The 14,411-nt window shown below is 35.4% G+C and overlaps 1 protein-coding gene across 1 annotated transcript; it reads left to right on the top strand.

Moving 5' to 3' along the window:
• Nucleotides 1–1,568: 1,568 nt before the first annotated feature.
• Nucleotides 1,569–14,411, top strand: LOC128246106 (paired mesoderm homeobox protein 2-like). Its single transcript, XM_052964309.1, has 4 exons — nt 1,569–1,683; nt 3,136–3,332; nt 9,214–9,353; nt 14,354–14,411. The coding sequence occupies exons 1-4, from the start codon at nt 1,569–1,571 to the stop codon at nt 14,409–14,411; spliced, it is 510 nt and encodes a 169-aa protein (XP_052820269.1).

Raw genomic sequence — 14,411 nt, 5'->3', positions numbered from 1 at the left:
CGGATTTGCAAACTTAATCCGGATGCTGTTATATCTTATCTTAGGGGTTAAAACACTTCTTAATTGAAAAATAGCACGTGTTAAGTCAAACATTTCTCTGTGATGCTGTGCATGATTATAATATTCCTTTCAAAAAGCTACCCTGACTCAGGAATTATCCAACAACAATCAAGCCAAAACAATATATATTGCATGTTGAACAGTAAAACTTTCAAAAGTATGAGTTTTATATCAAAGAAACATGCACAGTTCATGATAATACGGTAGCATGAGTTTAAGAGACAAGTAATACGTGATAATAAACGAGGCTATTTTATAGAAAATAACATGCAACATACACATATACAAGGTAAATATATAATGGGAGGGACACATGTTTAACAATGCTTAAAACGAACATGTGTGATATTATTAAGATTAAAATAACACTAATTGGTGTAACATTAGGATCTACATTGTATTTCAGGTCAATAAATCGCTTTCTGTTATTGTTAAGAGCACTACATTCAAGTAGATTGTGGTCAACAATTCTTCTGTTGGCTTGGCTCAACAGACAGTTCCTTGAAAATACATCAAGTCCAGTCCAGCTGCGGGTCTCGATTGGATGATATCTGGTTCAAAACATAACCATTAAATTTTACAATTTTTAAGGATGAGCAATTAAATAACTCTCAATTTCAAAATCGTTTTTATTCAATCTTTAATTAGTACATTTGCTAGAAGTGTAGTGTGTGCTTGTTAGAACCAGCCGCCCGGTTAGCTTATTTGGTTAGCTCGCCGTGTTAGTGTTCCGGCTGTCGTGGGACTTTACCATTCATTAAAAAATAAGTCCTGGTTTAAATTATAGGTCAGCCATTTATGATTTGGAAACAAATGTGATTCCAGTATATTGTAAAGACCACATTTTATAAGAGTATGGTTGACAAATGAAATCCAAACTAATGTAGTTGTACTTATCTTTACATCTGATTTATGATTACTGAACAAAATAATGAACATGGTTGTTGCTTATTTAGGTTACAATTGTGATACAAATTTCGCCCAATATGAAATAATTCTATGTGAAATGATAACCATTCGGACACTTGATGTCATCGCGCAAGGTTATCACGTTCGAGTATCTTTTTTAAAGATACTTCTTGTATATTCTGCGCACTACTGATATAGCATCAGATAAAATTCACATTGCAAATCAGTTGCAAATTGCATTAAAAACTAAATCTCTCTTAATTGAGGGATAAGCTATAATATGATCGGCTTTAGGCACTGCACAGCACGACGCTGCTTAATCAGTTGACCAAAACAGCGGTTCACTTTTAAGCCGATTAAAACTAATCTAAATAATTTTAAAATAACCCATCACCACATTATTTTAAACATTTCCTCACCGTTGCTCAGCCAGAATGTCATTTTGATTTTTTTAAATGTGTTTTTTTTCTTTTTTAAACGTGTGAATAAAAGATTTGGAACGAATCGTGAAATTTTGTGCTTAACTCATATACCCGTGAGTTAAGAATTTTTTATTCAATTCACGCTAAGAGACTAGCACAGAAGCAAGGAAAACAACAATGGCAGATCTTAATCTCCCGAATACGCCACTTACGACGTCAACAAGCTCCGACGTCACAGAAGACGACGAAATTGACGTCGTTAATGACGCCACATCGGAAAACAGCAAAGATGGTACGCATATTTACTTATTACTGTTAAATTCAGATATATATAGATTCATTGTTTGTATTGATCACTGCAACACATTTTGATAATGAAATTAATATTTTTACATACAAATAACTTTTCACAGTAATCTTCGGAATATGCTTTAAAAAATGTTGTTTTATATTTGTTTTTAATCATGCTATGTATATTTTGTTTAATTATCCACAATCTGTACATATTTGAATCACATGTTTCGCATGATTACTTGTGCGTGGTTCACGTGCTGTAGAACCAATGTTGTTTTCTATATTTCTCAAATCGGAGAATGTGGTACCGTGTAAGAACACTTTTACCACAGGTTGGCTACGATTCCGTTTCATTGTAGACTACCAACCACGCGTTTTTTGCGCATTTCGCACATCGCCGCGATTTTTTTTTTATGTAGTACGAATTGTTGTACCAAGAGCTATTCTCCCGGTTCAAACTTATGAATAATTTCAGATCTGCTAGCATTTCGGTGCGTAAACACGCCGTAAGAACCATCCATTGTTGTACGCTTGTTATATGTTTATACTTGTTTTGCTTGCCTGGTGCGGAACCAATAGGTTATGCGAAATTTCTTAACCAAGGTGAAATCAGTACCTTAGAACTGCCTCTTTTAGACAACAGAGTCCTCGAAGTGAAGCATGGCACGGTTGAAAGTTGGGAGTAGGGGCGAAATAAGAAGTTATGATTTGCACCAAAAGTAAAATTAAGATTTTGACTTGTAAAACGTATCTTATTGTGATAGCCATGCACCGAGATATGCCTGTAGCCTTTGAGGCAGGCCTCCAAGTTAATTAAGATATATGACTTTCCTATCCAAAAACGTACAATCGATGGTATCGTGTTTGAAGGTCTGTCACTGTTTTCTTATATATTATTTTGCGCTCTGATTTAGTTTAGTTTCTGTCAATAAAATAAAGAAGAAGATTTTGTTTAATTTTAACCAAAATACACATAACGCATTATAAATTGCAGACGGGCATTTTCAAGAAAAAGGCGTTTTTTTCTGACAAACAGAAGAAAAGAGAGTTGACGAAAAAAACTACGTTCGCCTAAAATTTGGCGCGCTCTGCTGAAAAACTACAATTAAATGTCCTTTTAACATACAATTGAAAAAAAAAGCTTCAAAGCCAAATCGAAAAATGCTTCGCCTCGTGAGCACCATATATAAAGCCTTTGGTGCTCACCCTGTGAAATATATTGCAATATTGCACTAAAACAAACAAGTATCCGTATTATATTAGTAATCAGCATGTAATGGTCTTACAAAACATAGCATCATTACTTGTGGTCAAAAGGAATTCGATTTTAACATGATCGTTTTTTGGCTCAATAAATAGACAATCTTGTCTGTAAATCAAATACCACCTTGTAAGTCCGACTGAGCTTTCCAAAACATGGGTTTCATCTATAAATTCATCTTTTTTACAGACAGAGAGGACGAATTGGCCGACGACGATGACGATGATATTTTCTCTCACCATAAAAAGCAACGTAGGAACCGAACTACTTTTACTTCGGAACAACTCCGCGAGCTGGAAACGGTGTTTAGGCACACACATTACCCCGACTGCACACTGAGAGAACAAATCGCAGAAAAAGTAGATCTAACGGAAGCCCGAGTGCAGGTTCGTTTAAACTTATTTATTTAACTCATTTATAAAGAGAGCTTAAACACCTGCAATAACATACACTTTTCAAATAGAAGATTGAGAGCTGGAAAGCTTGTTTACCCCCCCCCCCCCCACCACCACCACCGCCGAAGTTTTATCGCCAACTTACAATTTCAAGGCGCTAACCCACATGTATTGATAACAGGTATTTCAATACTTAAGTAATGAGTGATTGTTATCTTATAATGTTTCTTGTTGATCGCATGTAAGGCTAAGGTCCTTGTTCTTCAATGGGATTCCTTCACTTTTAATAAAGTCAGGCATGTTCTAGTGAAATTTGACCAAATACTTCTTTCAATAATACAAAAAGTCCAAATTAAAGCTTTATTTTTTAAATATGACAGAAAATGCGCCATTTGGCAGGAACGCGAAAGTTATGTTATTGAAAATTGAGTGTTTATAGGCTAAGATTTACAAATTTCTGTACCAATCAGTATCTGTCAGGTATTGATTGGTGCATGTTTATAAAAGTATGCAAAATAACGCAATTTTAACAAAATTTGAAAGAAAAAAAAATACTTACATAAATTCATAAAAAAACGAGAGTCCTTTTAAACACCTTTTAATGAAAAGTAGTAAAAGGCGCTCTTACATGGTTAAACATAGGCTGGAAATAGGCATGAAGTTTCTGGTTACATATGACGTTTTCATCACTTGGTATAACACGTTTCACATGCACAAAATGTAGATAATGAATTCTACACGACTTCATATCCCAGCTATATTACATGTGCTGGTCAAAGTGATGTTCTTTTTTATGAAAGACCGTGGGATCTAGTCCACCAACCCTCATTATAAAATAGACGCCTAATAGATACATGTGTTAACTCTTTCATAATAATCATCAGTGTGTGTATAAATTGCGTCATAAATGCTACGTCGGAGGGCAACATTTGGCTTCGAATGAAGACTTTAAACAAAGATAACTACATTTTTTTCTTCACCATTTTAAATGAAACATAACGCAGTCTACGGCGCTTACGGAAGTACGAAAATGACTTAAAATGTTTTATGAATACTGGCCGTGTCCGCGCTTATGCTGTAATTTCCTTTCTGGTTACAATAAACACAGGAAGTAAATAATGTACTCAGTAATTACCTAAGCTCAATAATCAACCAACAAATATAGCATAGTAATAAAATGATATTTATATTTGGCACTTGTAATTATAGTGAAGAATTTTTTTTAAAATGTAAATGTAGGTAAAGTATTAAGTTATTAATTGTAATTGTAAATGATCAGCAAATTTGACAGTTCAAACATCGCGACATGATATATACATATCATTATTGCTATTAAAATATTTTTCTTGTATTTTAGCTTATATTTTTGACGTTAAACTCCGTTGATATTTTGTTCTTTAATTTAAATTAAAGAACAGAACAGAACAGATAGTATATTAAGATCTATACAAATAGGTCCTTCGTTTTCGTAAACACATTAAAGCACAAACATGGTGAATGAACATGTACTACGAAATAAGAAATATGTAATCGTGGTAAATGTACATCAGTTATATGATCAAATAAGATGAGGATGAACAAAAACAACTTCCACATCGAAGTGGGGGTCGAAGTCACAACCGCTTGGGTGATTTATACCACAAGGCCACTTTCACTTCAATAACGTTTTTGAGGATCACACAAACCACTTAATGTTTCAAGTCGCAACCAGGCAAAATTTTGAGCATTACTGGTATATACACTTTGGCCTCGTTCCATGGGAAGAGATTATCCCATATGTATGCAATCAAATATTAATTAAGCTCATTTAGCGAGATTGGCCTTTAATTAATTCTAAACGGATCATAATTGTTTGTGGCTTTTCCTAATTCATGGCATGCGCTTATGATATTGAATTATAATCCGATGTATTTGTAGATGGTGAAGTAAGCATATGCAGTGTTATAAGTTGTATGTTCATAACCGTTTGTGTAAATATAATTGCGTGTTTAAATAATTCAAACCGGTCTTTGACAATGTATACGCTTCAATATAACTAACATATACTACCGAAAAACAACTAGCATGTTGAAGGCTCCACAAAACGGGTTGATTTTTTTTTTTTGAAAACTGAAATCTTTGAAAAGTCTTATTAAGTTGGCCGGAGATGGCCGAGTAGCTACGATTCGTACCCAGCATAACTGTTTGTTGTTGACAAAACTACGGCTTGTTAATATTATCACGGACCTCGTCCGTAATATTATTAACACTTAAAAACTCCAAACATGTGAAAAGTGTTATAATAATCTTGTTAAAATCTGTCGCTGTCAATGTTTCTGTTGCTATGTTATTTTCTTTATCATATAGTATCTCTATGTATGTTCATGCATTGGAATTGAACACATATATGTGATTCATTCAAAAAAATGTTGGGGCCCATCGAAAACAACCTCGAATGTATGCCGGTACATCAGTCGAAGTGGTTCGTAAAAAATCAAGAAATAGTATTAATATTTGGCCCTATACTGGAAATCCTTATCTTGCCCATGGCCAAAGATAAAAAGTACCCCTATGGAACTACTTTTTTCACTACGCACAAAATAGTTCCAGCGAAAGAAATACATTTTTACTTTATCTTGTATAACTGAGGTGGGAAAAAAATCTTTCATGGTCGCTCGTGTATGATTCATCCCTAACCTCGCGCAGGGCTCTAATCTTCGAAACTAGGTAAACCTTATTTCAGCAAAAACCCTACGCTCGAGTTTGTTTGCACCTATCTTACGCATGCGGCCATGGAATAAACTAATAATCGTCTCTGTACTTGTTTTCAAGTTTCAAAATACGCTCCAAATTACGGAGGATCGTAATATACGCATTTTATGAGGACCAAAGAAAACGATTTCGAATAAGTATATTAAAATTAAACCAAGTCTGCCTGTCCGAACTGCTGTTTATTTTCTGACTTAAGCCGATTTTCATCCTGAATGGTTTATTTATTTGTTTGCGATTGTATGAGCATTTTGTCCAATTAAAGGAATTACTGTCTACATTCTGAAAGAAATAAGCTTCATTTATCATTTTTCAATTTTAAACCAGATTTTTCTCCTATTGTATTAATTCAGTAAACAATCCGCTTAAAGATGTTGAGAATGATATAATTCATTGATAGAATGTGTGATTAAACGTAATGAATACAATTTTATAAACCTCTTTAAATTCAGTCTAAGAGGATATAACCAATAAAAGCAGTTTTCTACAAAGATTTATTGAGTTGAAACCAATCTGATAAAGTATCAATTACAAGTTTACGTGGTCTAGGCATGCTAAATATTCGACTGAGTGAGCGTGTTAGGACCAAAATCCAGAGCAACAAAGAAATATTAAGTCTAGCGAAATCATTCTCCTTCATCAGAGGATCGATCGTGATAAAATCATAGTGGTACGTCACTCAGGTGAAAGGTACGTAACTCTGGTGAACGAAATTGAGCCAAATGAGTACCACAGAAAACGTTGATCGGCCTCGGAGCACCTCGGCTTTTTCCCTTCGAAACAACATCGGTTCTGAGTGTAAAAAATCTTTATTTTTAGCTACGCTGCAAGTTGATCGTGTAGTAATTTTAATTTATCTGTTAAGCCTAAGGACTTCACTCTTAAGAATCTTCATGTTTTATGTAATAATACACTTAACCCAGAATCAATTTGAACTAAGTAATAAAAATACACGTTAAAACAATACAATCAATTCAAAGTATTCTTATTAACTTTACGAACTACTTTTACTATGCACCGGCATACATCCGAGGTTCGTCGTATGGCGGAGATGGCCGAGATGTTCCGATTGCAGCCAACGCTTTACTGTGATATTGTTTCACAAAGAGTTAAAGCTGCACTCTCACATTATTTACCATTTTTACAACTTTTTTGTCTTGGAAGAATAAATTTTTGCGTAAATATCTGCAAACCAATGATATAAGATTGCTTACGAAAGATCAGATCGCAGATTTTCATATTTCCGTTCGAAAATTAATGTCTTATGGCTAAATCCGTTACTAACGGTTTAAGAAAAATCATAAAACATTATTTTTTGAACTTAAATATAAAAACCTGTGGTCTAATTTTGTCAGCAGTCTTATATAACTGGTTTCCAAGGATTTTTGCAAAAATTGGCTCGTTCAAAGGCAAAAAATAAAAAAAAGTTGTCAAAACTTTCAATCTGTGAGAGTGCAGCTTTAAAAGGGCTAGACACCAGATGGTCCCAAAATCGACAAAAACAGTAATTTTATCAAAACAACCCTGTAATAATCAATGTGAGCCAATAGGAGGCTGATAATACATCATTTTACATGATTAAAATAATAAAGGCAATAATCGTGCTGCTGTCTCATTTGTGTTTCCCGTTTAGAATAGCACATACTGGTTTCCCTGTTTAAATCATATACGCTTATAAGTACAGATAAATATACCCACGGTATATGAGATTTATGCAACTGTCAATTATAACCACGCCCCCCAGGCGGGGACTTTGACTTTCGATCCAGCCAACCTCGGGTAAAATCTCCGCTCTGCGGGGACGAACTGATGGCCAAATCCCCGCCAAATGCCCCGCACCCAGGGATCTTAGGTAATGCCCATTTTCCCGCTATATTTTGCGCGAAGACAAAACCACCGCATTCACCCGGCACTGTTGGGCCACCTGAAAGGTAAAAACACGGCCATTTCCCCGGCTATCCCTGGGGGGCCGTGGTTTCAATTGACTGGTGCATTACGTGGTAAACCACATAAGTTAATTTAAAATTGGAAAAATGCACAAAAACTTTGAAAGCGATGTGATACATCAGTAAGTAATGTCAATGCGTTTTACACAACGATATCAATTTTATGTAAGTTTTTGACAAAAAAAAATCTTGTACTTGTATCATCTGGTGTCTAGTCCCTTTAAGGTATCCGATACACAACTTTGTGTATTTTGGATGTCTGGTGTCCCCCGTATTATTAAGGTGATATAACAAAGGGTTCTATGTGAAGAAAAAGAAATTGCATGAATTAGACAGAAACTAACTTAACAAAGCTGATTTTGGCCAAAAAAAATTGCAGAACATGCCATTAAATTTCTGAGATAAGTTGAAATAAAAAGCATCAATACGAACTGCAATAACATTATGTGGAATTCAATTTAATGTTAGGCAAAAACAGTTTTCCACTGACATCTCAAAAAAGAAATATGGAAGATAGGTTGTCATAACCATTTTTCCATTGTTTGTGAACCTGGGGATTCTGCACCAAACCGACTTATATCATATTATAGAAAAATGAGATATAAAATTGTCAGATGTTAATAAGTTCACTAAAAAATGCACATTTGTTCCCTTGCATGAATAGACAGAAAGATAAGTCTGACCGAACGTAATGGGTGCAATATTTATAAATGTCAACAACACAATATGTCAACGTTCTCCCGTGACTATTCATTTGATAAGACCTTTATATATGCAATGTAGTTATTAAACGGACATACTTCGCATACGTTCCATACTTCAATTTTTATGCATACAATATTTATCTTCTTACTATAATACATATATAGTATTTTCAAGTTCAAATATAAGATAATATAACAACATAACAACATAACAAGGATGTTAAGGTGTTTTTAGTGTGTTTTTTTATTATATTTAAATCAAAATTAAAACAAGGCGACTTTATCCTGTATTATTGAATATAAGAGGGGTTGACAGAAAGTTGTTGTGAGGTAAACTGGCAAAAACCTCCTGAAAACGAGTAAAGAAAATTTGACGTTATGATCATCATTGAAGTTTATTGTTTGGCGGACATGTTGTGCACGGTTCATGACCAATCACAAAATTAAACAGCAATATCATGTTTATATTTTCAGGTGTGGTTTCAGAATAGAAGAGCAAAATGGCGGAAGCAAGAGAAAAACATTGTGCGCATGTTCGATGTATTACGTCATCGCCAAGAGCATGCGCCATCTATCCCATCAGCCCTCTCGATTTTCCCGCCATCCCTGCCAGGGTTACATCCAACTATGCTATCTTGGCTTCCGCGAGTACCGTTTCCATGGTCACATACCTCTCCGTCGACGTTATCATCGCTGTCGTTGTTACCTCAAAGAACTCCCTACGGATCATACCAAGGTGGGAGTTTAAAGGAACTGTCACGCGTTTGATAGCATCAGACGTTGAACACATTAACGATCTGTATAATGTGAAAACAATACTTAAAATTCCGCCATTTTGCATAACATAGTTAGCAATGCTAGTGAAAATTAAATGAGTTTATGCTTGAAAATTCTGTTGTAATGAGTCACAGTTTTAAATAATATTGAAATGGATTGGAACTAAAGCATAGCTTACAAAGTTCCTCTCCGTCATTTGCCTTGATTAGACATGTAAACCCCAAAACATATCCTTTGTATAGGAAACCTTTCATTTAATAGTTAGCAGAAACAGAAAGGATCGTAATAATACAATATGTATTAACACCTGTTTCGTTTTATCTGTTTCAGAATGCCTTACACCGGTAAATAGGGCATATACAGAAACACCGAACTCAGCATCAGAAAGCTTTGGAAACTATGCACGTCATTGGCTACAGCAAAACGCGGACCGGATCGAAAACACTGTCGAAGAAAGGGGCGTAACTAATTTGTCAATGAGCTCTACAAGATATAAAAGCAATGCCAACCGGAAGGAAGGGTCTAGAATATTGTATAGTAATTCAAGTCGTGCCGATTTAGATTTGAGTGAAAAAACGTAAAATAAAACCTGAAACAGAAGCGGTTGAGTTTTGATACGACAATCACACTTGTACATTTTGGTCCCAAACGTTCGGAAGACAATATCTAAAGAAAACGATCACATCACTTGAATCTCTGTTCCTTTTGAAAATACAAAAGCATTTTGGGATCCATTTTGCACTCAATCTTTTCATAGGAACCAACTCTACAGTAACGTATGGGGCTGATTTCACAAATTGTGATACAGCGGTCATTTTTTCCGATTTTTTAACGACATGACGTGACGTTTTCGACTTTTGGCGACCGTTCCGTGGATCGTCGGTTATACTCTCCTTTCCGTCAAGAAACCACGCGTACCACATACATGTACTTACTACTTTTTAATTGTCGTTTTCTTCAAAGCGTTCTTGCCAAAGCCCTAAATCAACATATCTATTATTTCTGTTTTGTATTTTCCATTAACGACGCGATTTTGAAGGGTCGATCTCTGTTCAACCTTCATTTTCACGCACCGTTTAAACCAAATGGGTGCAATAAAGCGAAATGGAGTCAGAATTGACATGACGTCATGAAAATCACGTAAGGTTATGGCTGCAAAGTGCAGCAAAGTTTGACACTGGGTAGCTTAGCAAACAACTCAATCGGAAGTGGTTTTAAAACGAAATTGCCCATAATTCTTTGAAATTTGTGCCGATTAACGTCGTATGACGTTGTTATAGGGACTACTATTTTCTTATGAATACATGTTTGTTGAATAAAAATGAAACGATGCACATTATACCATTCTACAAAATGGAAAAGTTTTATTGCGTTTTTTTTTTTTTTTTTTTTTTTTTTTTTTTAATGTTTATATATTTAAAACATATGAAGCATTTTTCCGCGACCACCTGTCGTACATCATTTCTGAAATGAGGTCTTTGATATTTGGTCCCAGCCCAGTGTGTGCCGATGCCTATTTTTAGCAAAAGATTGGGCCAAATTCAAAGTAGCAAGGTTTTAAATAGTTTCATGTCACTGATACATTTCTATGAACCACTGGACGGCATATTATTGAAAACTGACTTTCTCCCGCACTATTAGAAATTACAATTTCTTTCGCATTTTTGGAGTATATCCCAACTTAGAAGGACTAACACACGATGCGCCTAAGGAAAAACATATTTTTACCAAAGAAGTTTAATGTGAATTAACTCCTGCTTTGGTGTTGACCTGTAAAAAAAACATTTAACCTCACATATTAAAATGGTAACTCTAAAGAAAAATTACTTTTTTAGGTTATATGTCACTAAATAATTTTCAGGTCATATCACACTAAAGCAGGAGTTCATTTAAATCAAACTACTGTGATTTCTACCAGTGAATAACATATCATATTCGATCGCGCCCTAGTCAAAAATTGAACACAAGTGATATACACCTCGTTATCAGTCAATAACTGCATATTATGGTTGACAACCTTTCGTCCAATAGATATAGAAAATGACCAAGCATATATTACAGACTGAAAAATTGTGTGTGTGTTGGGAGGGGGGAGGGGGGGGGGGTCACATCGTTTTTATTTAATAAAAGCAACAGACAGGGGGCGAGCGAGATAGACTGTACTTTATTTCTTAGAAAATGTCAATCGACATTTGTGCTTATTGGAACACCTCGGCCATTTTCCATCGAAAACATCCTCGGATGTATGCCGGTGCTTAAGTTTAAGTAGTTCGTAAAATAAAATAATAATGACATTTGTTGATTGTTGTGCTTGAACGTATAATTTGTTTTAATAAGTTCAAATTGATTCCCACTGACGTGTATAATGGCTTGAATGATTAAGATTCCTAAGAGTAAAGTCCCTAGGCTTTACTGCTGATTTGAAATTACTACGCGATCTACTTGCAGCGTAGTGAAATGTTACGAATTCTGACACTGTAAACCGTCCATACATCTGATGTTTGCAATGGAAAATCACCGGGGTGCTCCCATAGTGTGTGTGCATTCACAAAATTAAATGTAAAACAAAACGCATGGTAATACTAAACCCTTCTAGCAAATGTATAAACATTTAACTTATGAACGACGTAAGATAAACTCTCTTTTAAATTGAAACTTAATCCTGTTGAACAAAAAGGTTTGCACTCTACGGTTGTAGTAACTTGCGGGTTTCTTTCGGTGAGGTCGAGAAAGTAAAACCTATTTAGCGGGTCTGTTGGGTATTTTCCACCGCGTTGCAGGTGTCGTCCTCGGCCTTGCCGTTTGACGTAATACTCGCATTTAGGTCATAACTAAAAAGGTGCCAGTTATGCACGTACATTTGTGTACACATGTTAATAGCTTTTGAACAGTATGTACTTATAATAGACAGCATACATTCGTTCTTATCAACAGATATAAAGTCAGTGCTTCCAGAGGAGTAATTTTCCATTCAAACTGCACTTTATTCCGTCTCCTGTATAATTTATATAGCATTGCGGTTAAGCAGAGTCGCTTCTCTATTTCTTTAGCATTAGTAATGTACTAGTCAATTGTAACCCCCCCCCCCTCCCAGGTCCGGAAAATAGCGGGGATTTTGACTATCGGTCCAACCAAGCCCGGGTAAATTTCCCGCCCTGCGTAGTTAAACGTAATGAATTCTGACAGTGTAAACCGTCAATACATTCGAGGATGATCTCGACGGAAAATTGCCAGAAGTGTTCCGATTGTGTTTGTGCATGACAGTGTTTCTTACAAAACAGGCACAAGATTAAAACTTTAACAAGTCTAACATTAAGCAAATTATGGATTTATCTCTTGTTTAAGTCGTTATATGAAATCACTTTTTCATTGAAACTAACATCTGTCGAAAAAATGCTCTCCTGAGTGTACTTCAGTGTGGCTTTTCGCCGTTGAGATCCAGAAAGTGCAACCTTTTTAGTTCTTTTTTTGTTTTGTTTACCAGGGGGGAGAATCGAGCTTAACCTTAGCATTCAAACAAGATGGCGGCGCCCATGTAAAAGGTGAGTTTTTCGGCGATTTAAAATTTTGGAAGCCAGTTTAGACACTGGCATATTGTGAAAAACCTGCTAGAGAAAATTCCACACCCATTGATACTTGGATCTCCATGAAACATGCTTTAGTTTTGTCAAACATTCGGACATCGGCATCGACTCGAGAGGAAAACGAACTAAAAGGCACGGCTAAGGTTAGGATCCCTCGATAATATTGGCCTGTTTTGACGATTAGCAACACTATTCATGATTGTTGTGTCAAGTTGGTGCAATATAAATGTGTATTGATCAAAAGTTATCCGTCTAGGAACCCGTAATGACGTATTTGCTTCAAAATTAGTATTTATGCACAATGCTAAGGAGCAGTGCACGCAAATAAGTGGCTAAGGTTAGGTGCCATTTATTGAGAGAGGCGTTCATTACCTACGGTAATTTTGTTTCGTGTTTGTATCTGTTCTTTCTGAGAGATTAAAGGTTTCCGTAACACTGTGCGACATCATCATTATCCAGATGAGGTATTTTGAACCTGCCAAATCTGATTTTGCTGTGTTTTCATCTAGATACAGTTGAGAAAAAAACTACAGTGACGCGATGTTGTGGATGAAAATCGTCTATTTTGTAGTTTTTGGTGTACCTGTTTAAATTTGAGGATGCATTTAAACAAGCAATAAAGAAATATTCACATTCATATTTAATCAATCGTTACCAGAAGCGAAACTGATCGCACTAAATTAGTACTTAAATTGTCAACGGTAGATCGGTCTTGTCAAAAATGTTGACAAAAGATTGTAATGATGATAAAGGTTTAAAGTAGATGAATGATGTTTCCTGTATACTCGTATTTGAAAATAATGTCTGGCTCGATCAAACATAGTTTAAACGGTTGCAGGCATAGGACGAATACAGTTATTCACATTCAATTGTGTACGCATGTTACTATAGTGACAATATGCACATGTGTAGCAAAGCCCATAACTATGTCTTTAATGATGGTCTAATTTATGCCACTTAAAAAAGTCAAGATTACATTATAACTTGACTAATCCCTGTGGCCCCCTGAACTCTGAACATTGATTCATTCGTACATAATCCTCTTTAGATCAAATATATATCCTAACGTGTATACATTTTATGTGTACGCAAAGAGTTTAGTGGGATCCGGGCAAGGCTCCCCGGTTATATATTAGTTATCTTTGTTGCCACTGGTGAAATATATGGTACTTCGGCTGTTAATTTCGCCGTAACTTCAAAACTGATCAAATATGTAGATTTTTTTCTCATTTTATGATCTTTTTCATTTACAGAGGTACTAGTTATTGGGAGAACGTTGTCACAACCCTTGATGAGAAAACTGAAGATTAA

This window comes from Mya arenaria, chromosome 9 (assembly GCF_026914265.1).
Source record: "Mya arenaria isolate MELC-2E11 chromosome 9, ASM2691426v1".
NCBI classification, from domain to species: Eukaryota; Metazoa; Mollusca; class Bivalvia; order Myida; family Myidae; genus Mya; species Mya arenaria.
This window is presented reverse-complemented; position numbering and strand designations above follow the sequence as displayed.

Bases quoted from the DNA above. Each gene is read 5' to 3' on its own strand.
- LOC128246106 (XM_052964309.1), top strand. From the start codon at position 1,569: ATGGCAGATCTTAATCTCCCGAATACGCCACTTACGACGTCAACAAGC. The intron at 1,684-3,135 runs GTACGCATATTT...TCTTTTTTACAG, and splicing joins ATCGGAAAACAGCAAAGATG to ACAGAGAGGACGAATTGGCC. The intron at 9,354-14,353 runs GTTACATCCAAC...TTTCATTTACAG, and splicing joins TTCCCGCCATCCCTGCCAGG to AGGTACTAGTTATTGGGAGA.